We start from the raw sequence: 19,777 nt of genomic DNA, 5'->3' as shown, positions 1-19,777 counted from the left end.
CAGAAACAGCTGAAGAAGCAAGGAGAACTAGCAGTGTAGCTGTTTTAAAGCTAGTTCTGTCCAGCCACGGCGACATGAAACTCAGTCTGTTTTCCTAGGTCTGTAGGTGGATTCTGCAGCCTTTGCTACTGTGTTCAGGAGCCTTAGTCACAAGCTGACGTGCTCAGACTTTTATTTATTTATTTATTTAAGGTATATCTCAGAGTTTCTCCAGTAGTTGGTTGCTTGGTTGCAAAAATTCTCGACAAGAATGTAGATAAATTTTTGTGGTATCAGCAGACTTGTGAGGGGCATATGGTCTCATTTTCCAGGAAGAGATGATAAGCTGTGCTTGTAAGTACAAATAACAACTCACAGACAATAAGGGGTTGAATTCCTTTTAGAAAGGAAAGCTTTCTTGCACTTTAATTAAAAAAGGGCAGTAAAAAACTCAATAAGCTTCTAAAATGGATATCGTACAATAGAAGCAGATATGTATCAAGTAGACCCAGGAATCGCACTGCAAACAATAACAGTATACCATCTTGTACCTCTACTTACTCTGCTATATCTGCCACTTCCTTTTTWAAATTTTTTTTCCTGATATTGCCAATGTTATTGTTGCTGCTTCTGCTTTCTTCAAAGAAATCAAATCAAAATATATCCACAAAGTATATCCACAGGCTCTACACACACCCCCTACACGTAATTTCTCTAAAACTCTGCAGAGTACTTAAAAGATTTTTGCTAAGACCTCTGTGTCCTTTACTCTGTTGTACTCTGAGGTTGCCTGAAGTACATGGGGTAGGGGTTCATTTAATAATTTGAACTTTCTGTTTATCTTCTGTCATGTATTATAGCTCCTGAAATGAATTCCAGGAGGATTTACCATAACCCCTCCCCCCCAATTATTGTGGTTAAAACATAAAAATTTCTTTTTAGTTTAATCTTGAAAATATATATTCTTAATTTCCACTTCAATTACTTTTTAAAAATACTTCTGCCATGAAGGAATATCTGTAATTGAAATATCTGCCATGAGGTTAAACTGAAGCTATTCTGGTTTTGAATTGCAACTGCTACAGTTTGTATTGCAAGCTCATCATCTTGGTCCAAAGTAAAGATTTTCTATTCATTGAGTTTCTTGGATCTATCACGTCAAGTACAATTAGAATGAAACCGTCAATGTTTATACATATATTTATATATAGACAGTTTTATTACTATATATGTTTACTTATAGTGATTACTGTATTATTTTCTCCTTTCTGACAAATCATTACTTTCGATAACCTTGGAAAGTTAAGRTTCTATCCTCCTGTGCTTATATAGTAAAGAACATCAGTGATCCACACGCATAATGAAACAAATCTTTCCCATTGTCATAAACAAACTTGTCATAAATATAACAAAGGTTGTTGGTCTAATCTTTTCTGGGGGAAAAGGTGAATAAGAGGAAAATTTATTGGGCCAGTACTAATTTTCGTGTTGTGAAACAGTTTCAGTCTCTGAATGGTAGAGATGCCAACTCTCTGAGTCAGAACGCCATTAGCTGCTCATTGAATCCAATACAAAAGAGCAACAAAATATGTGTGCAAATAAGACTCTGTTCGAACAGGAAATTCCTCAAATATACTAAGTAAGCTGAAGAAAAGCTGTATTTTTATTTAGCCAAGGATGTCTAGTTGCAACAAATCAGTGATAAAAACAAACATGCAGATTATATTTCATGTGCCTCATCCCTAAATCCAAACTTTACTGTAATCTTGGTTTACTGTGTAAAGCCTGAGCCAGATCACAGATGGATGGGTGGTTCGGGGGAAAAAAAAAAAAAAAGCATATGTAGAAATGTGAAGTGAAATAATTTTGATAACCTAATACTCCCAGTACATTAAAATTGAATGAAAGAGGAAAACCTCATAGTCTTTAGGTTCAAGGATGCTTTGAATTCAGATGGCTAAGAATAGTGCAGAATGCATAGGGGAGCTAATATGAAAACTTGGAACTATTTGTGAACTATTTTGCATACGATACCATCAGTACGTGGATATGGAATACCTCCTCAGTTAAGAAACATGAATAGGCTACAAAGTAAATGCTTCAGCACAGTTTACTAAGCTGACAACTTGATCTAAATTATTACTGATCCGGAGTGGATATATGGCTTGTAGAGAGAAAAGAGTTGTTGTGTCATTTTAATTTGTTCTTGTATGTTGTGTGTCCTTGCTTCTTCATTTAGTGCCTCTAAGGGAAGGTCAATAACCAATTGCAACCCCCCTCCTCTTTACTTACAGCATAGGAAAATAAAAATGAAGGGTAATTCCTTCTTATATTTAGCAGTTTTATTCTGTCAAAGCTGTATTCATGGAGAAATAGAGAAGAAGATGCTTAGAACAATTTATGGGTGTTGCATACACCTTCTCAGTGCTGTTTCTTTAACCAGTGCCCTCTGCACTTTGCACTTAGGGTGTGTGGCACCAATGTAGACTGCTCTGGAAACCCCTTGGGTTAAACCTAGGTTCACACTACAAGACTTTGGTTTGCTCCGTATCCATATACATCTATAAATGCTCACCCTAAAAAGTGTAGCTAAAATCCACCATACCTATTCTTAAGCTTTGTGAATATTTTTCTTCACTCACAAGTTTTCCCTTGGAAGAAGGGTATATATGAATGTTATAAGTTTTTAGAAGTTCGAGTCCTGACCTTGTTGGTCATTATTTGCTGAGCAAACCTATTAAAATTGATTGCAACCCTGGAGACTTTTTTTTTTCTGTTGAGAAGACAGTTTGCTACTTTTCACGTTGTTGTATTCCAAAGTCCTTTGAAACATAAGGCATTCCTGAAATGGCAAACACAGAAAAAAGAAACAGCCTGTCAGCACTTGGAAACTTCTTACATACAATCAAAAGTATAGGTGTGCTTTAACCAAAAGGAAATTCGACTTTTCTGACGTGTTATTCCTTTATTTTAAAAATAGAGCAAGGCTTCCAGTTGTTTTAGAATAGCTGGAATTGATAGGGGTTTATATTGTGCTTTAAGATAGTTTGCTGATTTTAGAGTCAGTCTGAAGACATATGAAAACTGCATAGTCCTCGAACATAGCCCATCTTTGACAGCATAGTGTGTTTCTCAAAAGATGTCTCTGTGTTTACTCATGTACGCATACACAGGGACTTGAAGGAAAATAGAGTAGCTCTTGCACCTACCCAAATTGCATCCTAGCCTTAACAATAAACAAACAACAAACAAATATCATTTTACAGAAACACAGTCCAAATTCTCAGCTGATTTACATCAATATTGTGCTGATTCATATGAATATTCCTCTGTTGAAGTGGCTGGTTATTTCTGAATTAATACCAACAATCCAAGGCATAAAATTTCATGATTCTTCCAGCTCTCAAATAGTTGCCTGAGAAATAGCGAAAATACTCTGGTTTCTGACTCTGCTTAGCTAAGGTGTGAGTACTGAAGTTACTCTTGACTTGTCTGTATCTAAAAGGACTTTTATAGCTGCTGTTGTTTTGCCTTTGCAAGTTTGAAAGGAGATATATAATCTTTAGTAGCATCCTACACTCATCAATATTTGCAGAGTTAAGCCGATTGTTTCCAGTTGTTTGTTTATTTTAAGTTCCTGTACTGAGGAAAATACCAGAAAGACTTACATAGTAATGCAATGATTATAGAATACCTTACGAATTAATTATTTACATGTTGGCATCATCTGCCATTTAGAAATTTACAGATGTACGTGGACTAGAGCCTAAGCTCAGTTGTGGAAATGTTAACCTCGGAAGAGCTGAGTGCCTCCCTTTCAATTTCCGGCTGTGAAGCTAAAATTGCGATTGGGACTATCATGAAGCTTAGCATAGCTGTAGTTCCAAATCGTTAAACACTGGAAAAAAAATACATGTTTTGGTGGTTCTCTCATTCATCTTCCTTCATGTTTCTGTCTGGATGTGACAGTGCAGTGGCCTAGAAAATTTCAAAGGCACAAAGAAAAGTTTCATGTCCAACTCCCAGTGCAAATCAAATGGGAGAAAAATACTATGTTTCCTGTGAAAGTGAAAATGCAACATCTCAAATATGTGATTTTAAGATTAGACTAGCCTCAGTAGAGTTGCAGAAAATGTCTCAATATGAATTTAGTGCTAAAAATAGCAGAAGCACATCTTTATTTGAACTACAGTAGAAAACAAAGTTACTGACTTGCATAAAAATTCTGCCTAAAAGGCGGTAAGGTGATTACATAAGTGCCAAAAGCAATTAAATTTGGTCAAGGTGACCCTTCATCTCAATCAATGCCACTGTGCCTAGATATTTACAGTGTGTACTGTGTGTTATATCACACAAGCTGCTCTGAGATCTCCAGGCAAGCAAGTCTAAATCACTGCTAGGAATACATTTAAAAATGCAGCTTATCTCCAGATATATCATTTATAGATTAAAATGTATATATTATTTATTGAAGAAGATATTTTTCAAAGTGCACCTTAATAGATCACTGGGGGCTCAAGAGAAATGCGGAATACTGATGTGGTGTAGGTATCTCGGCACACGATACAAAAGGAAGTCTGGGGCTGCTCTGCTGTGCCGTATAGCGCTGTACAACCGGTGCTCTGCAGTTGCCTATTTTCAGGTCTGTTTACTTTCCAAAATAGCGCATTTCCAAAGCTCTGATATTTCTATGCAGGTTGTAAACTAAACAGTTGGCTTGCCATCCTGATTTGTGTGTCTTCCCTTCTTTAGATTTTAAATATTTGTCAAGTCTCAGTAAGTATAAACTATATGCACGTACTGCACAGATTTTTGGGCCTAAAAGAATACTTGCATTCATTTGGAGATGGAATTATTTCTTTGTTCTACCCCAATATTCTTAATTTTCATTGACTGTTATTCACTTATAGTCCCTGTGTGGAGTAAGCTGTAAAAGGTGTAGTGTGGCCAGCTATATAAAGCAAAGTTCTATTCCTATTATTTCTGCTGATGAAGTGATCCTCTGGTTTGCCATGCTGTACATCAGTTTTCCCATCTATTAAATAAAAATAATGGCATTGACAAGTGAAAAACACTGTAGGAGAGTGGCTTTTAGCATGCTGATTGGTATCATGACCACACGTGGACCTTTTTCATTGTTTCAAATAGGTAACAATTTTGATGGGATAAGCAAGAGTTAAAAACAGGGGGACAAGATGGAGACAACCTTGTGTGGGTACCTCTATCTGCTGTTGTTGGTTTCCATGTCATGAAGACATATTATCATATTATCAAAATATACTATATCTGCTCTTTCTCAGTTATCGTTTGTTTCTAATGCCAGTTTCATTTTTTATATTAGGGTGGTTGCCTTTTTTTTTTCTCCTCATATGTATTCTTGAATAATATGGGTTTTTTTAATGAGTAGCACTGTCTAACTGATGAATTTTCAGCTACTCTAAGGCTCTGATTTACATAGGTCAGTCAGCCAATGCTCTGTATCTCTTTCCTTCTTTTTGTAAGTTGTATATTGTCTAAAGTTGTCATTGGTGATACTGTTACTGTATCACAGTCTCAAGTCACATTCTTAGGATGATTGTCTTGAAGGTGCACTGGAAAAAACTGTTTTAAAAATCTGTTATTTATACTTAAAAAGATCTCCTGGAAATGAAGTCTGTGCAACATGTTGCTAGACAGTCCCAGAAGACCCTGAAAGTCATGCTGCAGTTTACCCTTTCTTTCTTGGAAATCAAAAAAAAAAAAAAAAAGAAAATTTGAAGGACATATTTGTTTGATAATATAAGGCAGCAAAACATGGTAGACCTAATCCTGCCATTTACAAAATTATTAGAAAAATTTAAGTTACAGTGCTTTAGATCAGGCCTGTAGCATGAGATCACATTTCACAGAATTGATCTTTTGAATAATTATAGGCTATGAAAAGCAGATACAGGTTTTATGATGTATGGTTATGTAATCATTTCTCAAGTTGCCCCTTACAGACCAAGTTTTATCTTCATAAAATTCTTTTGCTTGACTTAGAAGCAACAAAGTAAAAGTTTATAATTGAAATGCAAATGATTAATGATACAAATGTCAGAAGTCTAATAGTAAATCCCTTAACAATACAATAAATCAGCAAAGTCCTGACATGCTATATGATAAATCCATTAATACTTATAGGCAAATTATGCAGCGCTTTCAGATAATAAATGTAATTCTTGGCCACCTTAGAGATTATTCTACTTTTCCTTTTAACTAGATAATATTGTTTTGGTTGTATGGGGTGTAGTGAAGTGCAAGTTTAGCAATGATATTTTTAGACTCTTTAATAGTCTAACAGCATATAAACACCTGTCTGATATAAGTAAAGGTTTTAGGATCCATTCCTCCTGAGAGACTTAGGCAAAGGCTGCCTGCAGACTTTCGCGGTGCACTATAGGATGAATTATAAAACTGTTTGCAGTGTCACTTTGCGGCAACCCAGTGACCTAACTGTAGTGCTGTGAAATCTGGACTCAGGTACTGAAATCCTGAAATACTGCACAAGCATTTTCCTTAAAATCCATGACAGAATAGAAAACTAATCCAAGGGAAATCTCAGTCTAGAAAGGTCGTAGCAAAAGTTTGTGTTGGGGGATTTGAAAAAAAAAAAAAGAGGGATGCCTTGCAGGAATTCCAGCTGTTCTGCAAGGCACCGACCCTGCTCAGCTTCCACTGGAATAGCTGCAGCGGTGCCTAGGAGTTTGCAGGACCAAGCCCCAAACGTGGCATCAACAGCTCTCCCACAGCAGTCGGCTCTCCTCCAAGTGCGTGATGTGTATGCGGCTCGTGCTTCACTACATCATTAGAGCAGGGCTAGCCTTCAGAAAATGTTTGTATCGTTAGCCCGGTTGACTTCAACGAAACCAAATTGTGTAGCAATAAAACATTTCTCTCTCCTATAAAAATCAGGATTAACAAAAGCAGGGCCTACAAATAGAGTAGAACAGATCTAATGGGACATGTTACATTTTCTACCTGTATTATGTGAAGCATAATTTAGCATTTGTTCTTTAAGGCACAAACTTTAATTTATTGATCTACACTCATGAAACAGGAGACATGTTTTTCAAAAGTATTTTTCTCCTCTTTGCATATCAGCCAAATGATGAAAATGAGACAAAAGCTCTAGGCAGCTGTGGGAACACCTACCTAGTTACAGACAAAATCCCAAAATAATCAGGCAAAGCAATTATTTTACCATTTCCACTGGCACCTCATACAGAATGCAGTGTCACTTGCTGCGGATGATAATGATGAAATCTTCTATTGCTTTTTATTGATAAGATGTGCATTCCTATGGGTTCATTTTATAGATTCTTACATATACATGAGTTTTAGTCTCATATTTATAATAGCATAATTTATTGAAGATTGCTACATGAATAACAGGTTTGGGTATTTTTAAGCAAAGGATAAACTGGATACCTGTTTTGGTTTGGCAGACTGAGGAATGAGTCCTTTAAATTCACTTTGCAATTATGTCCCCTACTGAAATAGAGCAGAGAAACAATAGGCTAACTTACCACAGATAATAAATGAGAAATTATGTAGACTCTTTGTGCTCAACATTGCATTTTTCGTTGGATTAGCATAAAAGTACTGGGCACAGGTGTTTTTGTAATTGGGACTCATTTGGAAAATTTACAGTGTCCAGTGACCCTCAAAGTTGAATAGCTTTTTTTTGTGGTGTTATTGTGATACAGTGCCATTTCAAGTAATGTCAGAATACCATCTGTCCTCAAATTTCAGATAGTTTTTCTTACATTACATTTCCTTGTGTATGTAGCTGCAATTCTCAGTTCTGTTATCTTCAGAAAACTTCAGATGTCTTTTTTATTAGGAATCTTTCTTGTGACTGCACAAATTGTCAACCATCAAAAGTCTATGGCAGTAGAAGAATTGTCTTGTACACAGAATGTGCCTGAATATCTTCCACAATTAAATATTAATGAATTTCAGACTAATACAGGTTGGTTCTCTTATCACTAGAATCAAGCTACACTTTAAATGAAATTATTATTTTTCTTTTGGCTTTAATTCATAAACAGACTCACTGCAAAAATACAAGTGAAGAAAAATCTGGCAGCCAAAATGAACTTACAGAGCAAATTTAGCTGTTTAGAATGTACCCAAATTGGAATTTGCTGAGTTATTCTTAGGTCTTTTATAGTACTAATGGAGTGATTAAAGAGTTCATGTTCCCTGACAGTAAGAGCCTAAAAAAAGCCATTGCCTGATTAGTTCTAGACTTCATGCTGTTCTTCAGCTAGTTGTGATTCTTCCTATATATGTGCAAGAGAAGTAAAATCAATCTAAGTCAAGATAAGCTGTTAGGACCAGCAATTTCTTGGGTGCAGCTGGTATGTGGAGGTATTCAGAGCTCTTGAGATAGTAGCAGGTATGAACTGTGACCTGCCATTTTTTTTTCAATGTTAAAATACCTGTAATGTTTTATCTACCTTTCTAGTTTTTTCACATAGAGGTTTCTAATCGAGAGAAGACTGAAACAGAAAACAGGAGAATATGAAATTGCCACAGTAACCCAACAGAGTCTAAAAAAGTTGTGATTAATCAGGAGATCTGAGAGTTGAGCACTGAGTGATGTTTCAGTGTTTATACAAACTTGAAAAGTATCTGTGGCAATCTTATTATTCCATTCTCTTTGAAGAAGGGAGTAGAATTGTCATTCCTTTGTTTGCTGAATGTTATAATAGCACACCATTTCTATTTAGAGCACTCGATAGCCTGGGCATTATATAAATTTACTTTGGAAGATACTATATCAGCTGCTCTAGGCATTAGGCAACATTAGAACTGAACAAGTGATTCACAGTGAATAATTTATTTGGTTAATTTTGCAGTTTTTCCTGTAAGCTGAGTTATCTGCAAGCATTTACAAGTAGTATTTCTTGCTACTGCTATTATTATTAGGAAATATTCTAAGACATAAGGGCCACTCGACTCCAGGTAAAAATGAAGCACAACAGGAGGTCATTTCCTAACTGCCCTTTGTGCTGCTCTGTTAACTACCGTACTTGAAAATATAAGGTTGCGTACTGTTAAAAAACAAAAAGAATAATTCATGCTCCAGCGAACTTGCAATGATCTTCAAATCTAAGCATACCATAACAGTCTGATCATTATTAGCTGTATCTGCTGAAAGAAAAAGTAGGGAAAGACATAAGAAAAAACAAATCCTTCACGTTATTTAATTCTTATAAAACTGTCATCCTGTGGGACTTTTATAACAGTCAGATTTTTTTCCCCCATAAAACATAATGGAACCCCTTTTCAGTGTCACCTTAAGTGACCACTGTGGCTATTAACACAATATCTTTTTAAGTATGTGTTTTCATAGTAGGAGGTGAAAACCAGCAGTATATGTAGTATAATTATAGTTATGCCATACTCTTGTGTGAGTGTTCTTTGAAAGGACTGTACAAATCACATTCCTCTTCACCTGGGTGTGTTCATCTTACAGCACACTACCTTTTTATGTCGTGGTTTATTGAATTTTCTTTTTATCTTGCCATTTAGGAAGAATAAGAATGAGGGCATTAGCATGACCTGATGGTAAATGGATTTTGTAATCAGACTGGTGTCATTAAATCTCAGTCTCTCTCTCTGTCTCTCTCTTTCACACCCCCGCACAGGCACACATGCACCTAAATATATATATATATAATACATTTTCTCTATATAATTATATATATAGTATATATTATATAGTATATATTATATATATTCATTAGATACATTAAGTTTTTATTTTATGCTATATATTTTATATTATATAAACCACATGTGGGTGTGTATATACATTCAACACTATTTAGACTCCTTTATGAGGGTCATTATCAATTAAAATAGAATTTGGATTGTGACTATTTAGCCAAGCTAAGTTCCAAAGCTATCTCATATTCGGGATTCTCTTTAGTGCTTAATTTCCCTGAACAGCCTTTCTAACAGCTGGCTCAAATAATTTCAGAGTTTTTTATTGTCTCGGATGTTTTATAAAACATATGCGTGTTTGCTGTATGACAAGGTGATTTTAGTTGTCCTCAGCTTGATAAACATTATTATTTAAGGATTTTGCAAGGTCAGTGCTAGGAACAGTATTTCTAAATTTGGTTTTCTGTTAACTTGGTATTTAGCTCCTTTTCTTGTTTAATCTTACTTGTCCAGGGGAGGGGTTGTTTGTTTTTGCTTAATCTTCTCAAATGAAAAATGAGTCCCATTTTGCAGTTAAGTATACATACATACATCATTTTGACTCTGTGTTGAAAACTGAGGTACAGTGAATCATCACAGAGCCCTTCTTATTAATCCTGAAAAAGCTGATTGCATGCATTGTCATGAGGGGCTTTCTTTTTCTGACTACATAGAGATATAATTAAGAAACTGAAGTTGTTACAAGGAAGTTAGGCAACTGAAAATGCTGGGTTAAGGTTCTACTAGAAAATACCTATTTAAAATTACCTGAAATGTGCAAAGCTCTCAAAAATCGACTGTATTGGTAAGGAAAAAATAACAGAATTCACAGCACTATGATGAACAGATGGGGCTTTTTTTGCTTAGGCAGAGCTAGGTGTTTTGGGAGTTACTTAAAATAAGCCTCTCATGCCAGTTTAGGTGCCCTAGAATAGCTCTCCTGCTGCTCCTCTAGAAGGGTACTGCTCTCCCATAGGTCGTCTCATTTTTACCAGCTCCTTACAGCTGTTTTGGAGACATTTGGGTGTCAACATAAATACTAGATGCCTGTGTGTAGATAATGGAGTTTCACCCCTTAAGTGTATGCTGTAAACGTAAATGTGTTTTGCATATTCCCAGAGGAAGATAATCTAATCTCCCTTTTCTCTTATTCAAAGATTAGAGTAGTCTTGATTATTGTTTTCACCTTCTGAGCCTCTTTCATATTTTCAGCGTAAGAAACTTAGAGTTCGCTACACGTAGCACTGAGCTTGCCTAGAGAGGGTGCTTAGCTCTGCCCTCTGACAGGGGGATATCCTGGTCTCTGGTGTTGAGGGAGACTCTCCTGGCTCTCACTGGGAAAGGATATTCCTGTTAGAGATTTGAATCTGCTGGGTTTAGGTGGTTAGTAACTGATTTTGCCAGGGAGACGCATTTTATCTGGAAGAGTGGTGTAGTGGGAAATACTACAGTCAGTGTTGGAAAGGTGTCTTCCCTGGCTCTTGACAGCGAGACCTTTTCCAAATAATGTTTTTTTCTTCTACAGTAGTTTTTTAGAGAGGAAAGAACTCAGAAAAATTAACAAAGAAAAGGTAAAACCAGTAACGTTCCATTATAAGTCACTGGGAGGTGGGTGCATGTGTGAAGGGAAAACTGTGCACTCATGGTAATGTTATGAAAAGATGTTTTGAAAGATTAGACCCAGATTTGTATGGAAAGTGATCTCATATTTTACTCTCTAAGTTATACTTTTAAAGCTTTGTAATGAAAAATACTAGGGAGAAAGGATAATTCAGGAAATTGATGTCTAAATATGATGTATATCATCCCCAAATAATCTATTTGAAAGCACAGATCATTTCTCTCTGATGGGTGTGTTCAGCCATTTGAAAGTTGATGGTTGCTTGTCATTAATGTTTATCTCAGAGGAATTCCATTACAACCAACACAAATGCATGTGGTATGTGAAGAAAATAAAATGCAGTCGTTTGGTATACAGGTTAAAGGTGTTCTAACAATTTTCAGTTTTAATGGGAGTGAGGTGTATGTGTGTATATGTATATTTTTTTAAGAAAACGAAAAAGCTGATTACATAATGTATACCAATAAGCTGCTATTTTCCGCTGCAAAGGTGTTTGAATGTAGTGCAAATGGAAAAATTCAGGGCAATTCGTTTGCTTAAAGAAACAGTATGTAGGGGCTTAAAGATTTGGTACATAATATTATTTTTAGTCCTTTAAAATGCAATGCCCTATATGAATGTAATTTAACTTTGGAGATGTGAATTAAATAGAGATAAAAACTAAGCTTTGTCCTTCCCACTCTATATTGAATAATATTGGCTATACAATAGATAAACTCTAATTACATCTACTGCGCATGCACACACACACATGCACACACACACTGACCATTGCAGTCATAGAAGTATACATAGTGGTCTATCATTACTAGAATTGGATTTCTCAATTATTTCTGTGTGCAGATTAAACTGTGGAAGATTTTTAAGTCATGATATAAAGCACTGTGATACAATGGCTTGGTTTATATTATATGTAGGTGTTCATACTGTGATTTCTGTTATGGAAAGTCTTTGGTATTTATTTCCAAGTATTTAATAGGTATTCAATTACTTCAAAACATCTAAAATTTGTAGTGCTAGGTTAGAAGTCAAAAGTCAATCATGCAGTCCAGAAAACAATTGTGAACTTGTGCAATTGCAAATGATGCTATTCAAAAAAGGTGGGGGAAGGAAGAGATGATACAATAGATACCTTTTTCTTTAACCAAATGAGTTGGATGTGTGAAGCATCATGTGGCAGCTGGCCTGTGTTGTGTGTGTGGTATGCAGACAAAGTCCCAGGTTTCCAGGAGCAGTCAGACAGAACTGATTTTGGAAAGAAGATACTTCTGGCTCTTCTGCTATGCACCTTGCCCAGAAAGGCTTTGACAGCTTCATCCACCTGCTACATACAGAACAGCTCTAGTTTTTTCACAGCAAGCGCTACAAATCCTTGAGCAATTTTGAATTTCCTAGATATGGCAATGAACCATTTCCATTCCAAAGGAATAAGACATCTCCCAGAAGAATTACATCCTTTTTGAGTGTACAAAGAGCTCTTCAAAGCAGGGACAGCTCAGGCTGTGGCTGTTTCATATTTGTAGTCCTTTTACAGACCATCTGCCTGTTCAGTAACCTCATAGGAGGGAAGTGAAGAGAAACACCTCCCGCCCCAGGAGTGTCTCTGAGACTGGCCTCCACTTGCCAGATGGATGCCATGAAGTACAGCCAGACACTGAGCAGGCACACTGACAGGCTGTCAAGTCATTGCTGTAGGTAGTTTTCACATATTTGTAGATTGGGCCAGTGAAGCCTTCAGTAGCAAAAAGAAGTGTTCCTGGACCAACTCCAATAATTTCAGTTAAAGTTTACCAAAATAGCTTATGAATGTGCGTATCAGGGCATTACCTATGTCTGGACAGAAGTCATCTTGGTTTTCATATAATTGATTTATTATTATTATTATTATTATTATTATTATTATTATTAGGTATCATGTAGTTACTTGCACTCTGCCAGAAATTGCTCAGTTTGCTTGCTTACATTCAAAATGCAGTGCAGTCTTCTTATTAGATCTATATGACTATCCTTGATTTAAGTATTTTTCTTAACATGGAAATTAAATATTGCTAGAAACCCTCAACACAGGAAAGAGAAATCTGTAATGGTGTGAGTGGTAGGAAATAAATGTGTTGATGGAACCCATATTTGTGTTGGCAAGTCATCTGGCAAGCAGTCCTGTCAAAAGCACTCTGGCATCCCACATGAGATGACTAGAGAAAGAGCTGTGCAATCATGCCAAAACACCGTGTGAAAAGAAGAAAGATCTGATAAGATTATCTCTGAGATAGGAAAGAATTGAACTACGTATCAAAGTCAAAAGATATTACAAAAGGTGGAATTCAGTTGACCCAACTATGTAGTCATCTTCAGCAATGACAGGAGGATATTACAGTAACAATGCATGCTTTGACAAGAAAATTTCTAAAATACTTGAAAAGAAAAATATATAAAATATAAGCAAAGGGAATTTTAAAGACATGAAGTGGAATTGGGCTCTGTCATTTATTCAAGTACAAACTGAAAGAGAACTCAAAGAAATAATGAGTTTGGCTTGCTTTTCTGTCATAAGTATGCTGGAATTTTTGCTGCAAGCAATGCACACACAAATGGATTCTAGTTTCATCAGAAGCGTATATGTTAAATGGGTTGTAAACAATCCTGCTTATTTCAAATGTCTGAAATTCAAAGCTTGGTTTTTAGTCAAGCTTGAAAGACCTCACCGGGAAATCGCTGTAATTTCCAAATTATTTCAAAGAAAAAGAAAAAAGGGTTGCTGATCCTTGGAAAAAAATTCAGATGTGAAATCCTGGATTGAAAAGCTTTGAGGAGAGTTTGGAAAGGTTTAAGCAAATTGGAAAGGAATTCAGAAACTGTTTCCAAACTATTTCACTCCAGAATACTCAGTTTACCTAATTTTTATTAGGTAAACTGTCAATCTACTAAATAGGCTTCATTCAGACAATGAATTCATTTCATTGCAGAAAATGAATTGATATTCATTTTTTATTAGGAGAGATTATTTTTAATAGCAGAAAGAATCTTCTTTGCAAAGCCTACCTCAAAGACTTCCACATCATCAGCAGGTAGAAAGGCATTCAAAAATATTAATTTTTATGTTGATTTTTTTCTTTTTGTGTGTAAGAAGTCAGTTTTAGTGACAAAAATGTGATAGATTAAAAGTATCTATATAAAGATGCAAGAGATTTCTGGCCACAAGGGCAGAACTCAAACCAATGGGAATGAGCCCCAGCTTGGTAAGGACTCTTCTTGCCCTTCTTTCTTTCCTTCTCGTCCTTCTTGCTTTCCGTCTTACTGGTTCTGGTGTCCTTCTTTGGACCCTGCAAGAAATATGATGTAATTTTAATCTGGAACTCAAGACCTGCAGATAAATGAGAGCTTAGGGTAACAACATGAGAAGTAATTGGAGGTGATGGTTGTGCGGTAGCTCAGGTTCTGCACTGTGTCAGTGAGACGCCGAGTGAAGCAGACCTGTCTCTGGAGCCTGCACGGCTTGGCCAGCACCTGAGCAGTGTGGCCRTGACGAGCTGTTTTGGAGAAGCTGTTTTGTTACAGACACTGATTCTGTTGGTTAAGGCAATTACATGAAAACTGAGGCACCTAGAAAAATGTTCTATTTTGTTTTGGTGGCGAATGAAGAGGAAGATTTCTACTATAAAATATTGCACTTGAATATTTTGAATATTAAAAAGGATGAGAGTAGAAAATTTTTCCTATTTTCCATTTTCCTAGGAATAGGAGGTGCTGTAAGGCTTCTACTACTCATGAAAACACTACACTGGGAAAGTATTTCCATAAAGCTAGCCTCACCAAAATATCTAGGTCTTCTCTTCATTGAGTAAAAATCTGTACAATATATTGAGAAATGTGGTATCTATGATGTATGTATAATCTGTCAATGTACACTCTTGAGCAGAAAACAAATTCTGGACCTAGAGGCACTATACAGAGATATTTATTTTCCTCTTGGATGCAAGACTGAGTTAATAAAGGTTCAAGCTGGTTGGCCTTCCTGGTCTCCYATGTGGATTTACTGGTTCATGTAGTCAAGAAATCAGGTGAATCCATGCTCTATCATTCACTGCACATATGATGCGTCTTATTCAAAAGGAATAAGAAATAGAAATTTAAGTTTGCAAAACTGTAATATCATTCTCACAGTCCAAACAGGCAAATCACGTAATGCAGCTTAAAGACTGTGTATGAAATGATGTTTGTTATTCCACAGAATAATTTTTTTCTATCCATCCATCTGTTCATGTCCTGGATATTTTTTCTAGTAGTGAGTTGCTCTATAAAACTAAAGATTCCTCACCGAAGAGCTGTTAAACAAAGAGACTATGTTGCACACGGTAACCTACAAGGTTTTTCTCTCCTGTTTTCCAATGGTTTTGAAAACTTGTATTCTTTAGTAATTCAGTGCAGGACTATAAATGATATGAGAAAATATGGTTCAGGCTTGCAAAACCAGTGTCTGAAGTTCTAACTCTTCTTTGAAGAGAGATTGTTTTGATTCCTTCCCTGTCTCCCCCCACAATTAAAGTTTCAAGATGTTTTGCAGACAATTTGATGGAAGTCACATCACTAAGGATAGCTACAAACTTTTCATGATGTGAAATTTATAACAACAATAAAAAAAGGCTCATCAGTACTGTGTCTTTTTGTTAAGAGATTATTTTCTGGGGATATACTCAAGCACAGTTTTCTGCAAAGATGATTCATTAAGGCTTTTTTGTTTGTCTGTTTGTTTTTTAAACAAAAGTGGAAACACTTAAGAATCTGATTAAATCTCAGATAAATCATTCACATTCTTTCCATGAATTTCAGTTGACTTTGATTTAGACCTTAAATCTCTTATGAAGGAACAAAGGAAGTTTTGTGTGGGTATGTCATGATGGCTGAGATGAATACTTTCTAAAGAAATAATTCTGCATGGCTAAGGAAAGCAGGGTGGGGATAATGATCATCTCATGACTATCGTCAAATTATGGTGCATCCAGGATTCTATTTATCATTTTATGTTTCAGCAAAATGTACAGTTGTTATGCCCAAGCAATGGTATACACATCAGAATATCCAGTTAATTAGAGTGATACATTTTTAAGATTTTTACAAGGCATTTCTTCTTAAAATAATTCTGTCATGTTATGCCATACTTTAGCACTTAAGGCTGCAGGACTGTGAAAACATCAAGGTAAATTCAAAACTACTGTGGTATAAATCTAGTGCAAGTTCCATATAAAGCGAGCAGTGCAGATTCTCTTTGTTCATGTCCCTTTGAATCTTTGAAGTGGCAAGAAATATGGGAAAACATGCCTAAAATGTCAGAGGGAGAAAATTCACTGCTTATATAAAGTGATAGCCTTGGTTATAGAGTAACTACCCCATATAGAAGCCCATTTTGGCTTTGAGGAAGTAAATAAAAGGCATGAAATAGAACACATTTTGCCAACTCACAGTGACATGGCGTCCCAGCAGGGCGAGATTGTAGACAGCTGAAATAAGCTAAAGCAGTTTATGAACTGCTTAAATTCTGGGGCTAAATCTGGCCCAGTATTCAAAAGCACCAGAGAAACGAGTTTTGAAAATTCTTATTTCTCCTTTATGCCTATGCAAATGTTTGGACAAAAGAAGACGTAATTAAACTTTCATTGCATTATGCTCTTGCTTACTAATGCACAAAACGCAATATACCATTGAGTCAATTTTGTGCAGTCAGTTTTCCAATAAAAAAATCTTGATTATTGATTTATACACAAGTTATCCTTTGCAAGGAAGTGCTTTAATGAAAAATATATTTAAATAATTTCCTTTATAAAACTAGCTGAAAATGGGATGCATAAAGTAATTGTTTGCAGTATCTGACCTCTTGTTTTTGTGTTATCCTGATTTTTCAAATGTGACCTGTTTAAAGCTTTTGTCTATATTCACTGTATGTTTCATTTTCTTTTTTATTTCCTGTGCCCAGCCAAGTGTCTCAGCAGACAAAGAGAGTCTTCGCATTACCTCAAGAAAGAAGGAAAATCAGAGCATCCAGGAGTGTGATTCTCAAGACGTAAGTTTAGCCCACTTACAAATCAGGTTTTAATATAGACTGCATGAAAATATGAAAGCCTTAGACAGTTACCAATGTGATTTACTTTTCCTAATCAAACTGGTACATATATTTTATAAGCCAGCTATATTCTACATTAAAGTGCTGAGGAGCAAATGCTCTTGGCTGTCAATTTATGCAGGTGTGCTCGCTGGGTTTCTTTTACAGACTATCTAATAGGACTTGAAGAGCTTTTGCGGGGAAAAAGATGGTAGAAAAGGTGTCATTTGATGTTTAACCATTTCAAGAGCTACTCGTACTCGCACGGCTGGGTTGAAGAGCTGCTGGGTCACCGGGCGATGCAGACCGCTGTTTACATAGCATGGTCATTGAGATGCAGGCACAGCTGTCACAGATGCTTCATTTGATAAAACAAAGCCTGTGGGGAGATGTTTAGCTTGAGCAGTAACAGGTGACAGTGTAACAGTGTAAGTAGGTAATCTTGTCCTCTGCCAGGCGAGGACTGCTACAAGCTTCGTTCTTCTTATGACAYGTCTGACAGCTAAATCTGCCTCTTTTACTGAGGCAAAACTCTCATTCAGGCAGCGTGATGGGAGCTGTTAACATAAATCCCAAATGCATTTATTGTGGCTGGGATTATAACAATGCAAATAAAACAGAAAAAATGACAGAAAAAAACAGAAAGCATGTGAGAGAGGAAACTTGCTCAGAGAGTGTACTTTCTGCTGGGTAGTCCAAAAATATAGTGTTTAGCAAGTCTGCAGGTGAAATATAGAAGACAGCAGGAGAAAACAGGACACAGTCACAGTGGCTCTTGAAAGAGATGCTGAACATGTTAGCTTCCTCCAAGTGTAACAGACTGACTGACTTGGAGGTAACTGGGCAGCTTGCTGGTAGCGATCACAGCAATGGAGAGCACTTGTAAGGAACAGTTTGGGAAACTGGTCTAGGTAAGTATACCTAACAAATTGTACAAATTGTTGTTTGTAATACCTAACAAATTGTAAAAAGCCATATATATTATCYGTTTATTAAGAACATTATAAATGACTTCCTGCCACGTCCTCTAGAAGGGGGAAGAGACAAAGAGAAATTATCTGTCCAGAAGAGTGCATAATTTGCCATCGCACCTTTCTTAATGTCTAAAGATGAAGGAAGCTTCAGTTCTTATTAATAAAAATAGCAGAAGGAGAGGAAAGAATAAGATATAAAAGCAACACCTTGATGTGAGGAAGCTGTAAACAGGGTGATATTTATGCCTAATAGAAATAGAATCTCCAGTGTAATTAAAAGTTATAAATACAGGAAGATATATCCTCTTTAACATTAAACGGAACTTTTACTCTACCAGTGAAAGGCTGCTGTCACAGGAAAGTTAAAACATCCCAATTTGTCAGAATCATTTGATTTCAATTTAAATACCAGACTAAACCTATAATATGAAAACTGGAAGTTTTCTAGTAAACCTGGTTCCTGATTAAAGAAATGGGAGCAAAATTTTAAAAGAGAACCAAAGCACTAAAATAAGTTTTTCACAACTGACCTAGCCTTGACCACTTTTTGTCCTGCAGGTTGCTCACAGAGCTGAGCAATTTTCCTTGCTGTTGTTTAAGATGAAGCTTTCCTTCTTTCTCTTACATGCACTGTCATTCTCAATGCGGTTCAAGCTGCCCTTCAGCTCAACTGAGCAAACGCTCCCCTCTGGAGAACTTACCTGTGTTTACAGTCCTGTTGTTATCTTTACTCAGTATATTCATCTAGATTAAGACCTTCCTGATGGTCACGATATTTTTAAGATTGGTGGAATATGTGATAGGTTCTGCACCAGGAGAGCATTCAGCGTGTGGGCTGCCAGGGGGTCTTCATTTGCTCTGAGCTCTTCCTAGGCACCGTGTGGGATGCACCAATAGTACAGGTGATGATCTGACATTGGGATAACAACCACTTCCCACCTTTTATCATTATTCTTGTATCTTATGTCATAAAATATATATGTTCTAGAGACAAGGAGGAATTCAAATTAAATATTTTTGAAAAGGGAACTAAAAATGTCCCTTTTTTTCAGTGAATCATAGCTGATTCATGATTATTTCAAAGATATCATTTCAAGTCCTTATAGAACTAGATGCAGTTTCTTTTCCTAGAGGAGTATATTATTTCCATAGTACAAAGCTGTGATTTGCACCTGTGAGCGCTACCACTTTGAGAAAATTCCAAACTTGGGAATATATTAGTGCTTTTGTCATATTTTTATCCTCTGTGTGTGTGTGTATGGGTTTTGGGAGGGGGGGGTCTTTTAACAGAGGTTTTTACAGCTGCTAAGATCCTGATGAGAAAAGTATGGCTGGTGGTAGTCAAGAACGCTTTCTCATGTGTCATTTGTCTTA

At 36.2% G+C, this 19,777-nt stretch overlaps 1 protein-coding gene across 1 annotated transcript in view; it reads left to right on the top strand.

Moving 5' to 3' along the window:
* Positions 1-19,777, top strand: part of LOC112967051 (leucine zipper protein 2-like) — a 69,789-nt gene that overhangs the window by 39,437 nt on the left and 10,575 nt on the right. The window contains exon 6 of the mRNA XM_026067772.1: positions 17,304-17,390. Coding sequence (XP_025923557.1) covers positions 17,304-17,390 — 87 coding nt within the window. The remainder of the gene's footprint in view (positions 1-17,303; positions 17,391-19,777) is intronic.

The sequence above is a fragment of the Apteryx rowi genome, unplaced genomic scaffold, assembly GCF_003343035.1.
Source record: "Apteryx rowi isolate R43461 unplaced genomic scaffold, aptRow1 scaffold_262, whole genome shotgun sequence".
Taxonomy (NCBI): Eukaryota; Metazoa; Chordata; class Aves; order Apterygiformes; family Apterygidae; genus Apteryx; species Apteryx rowi.
Note: the sequence above shows the minus strand (reverse complement) of the source record. Positions and strands in the feature narration are given on the sequence as shown.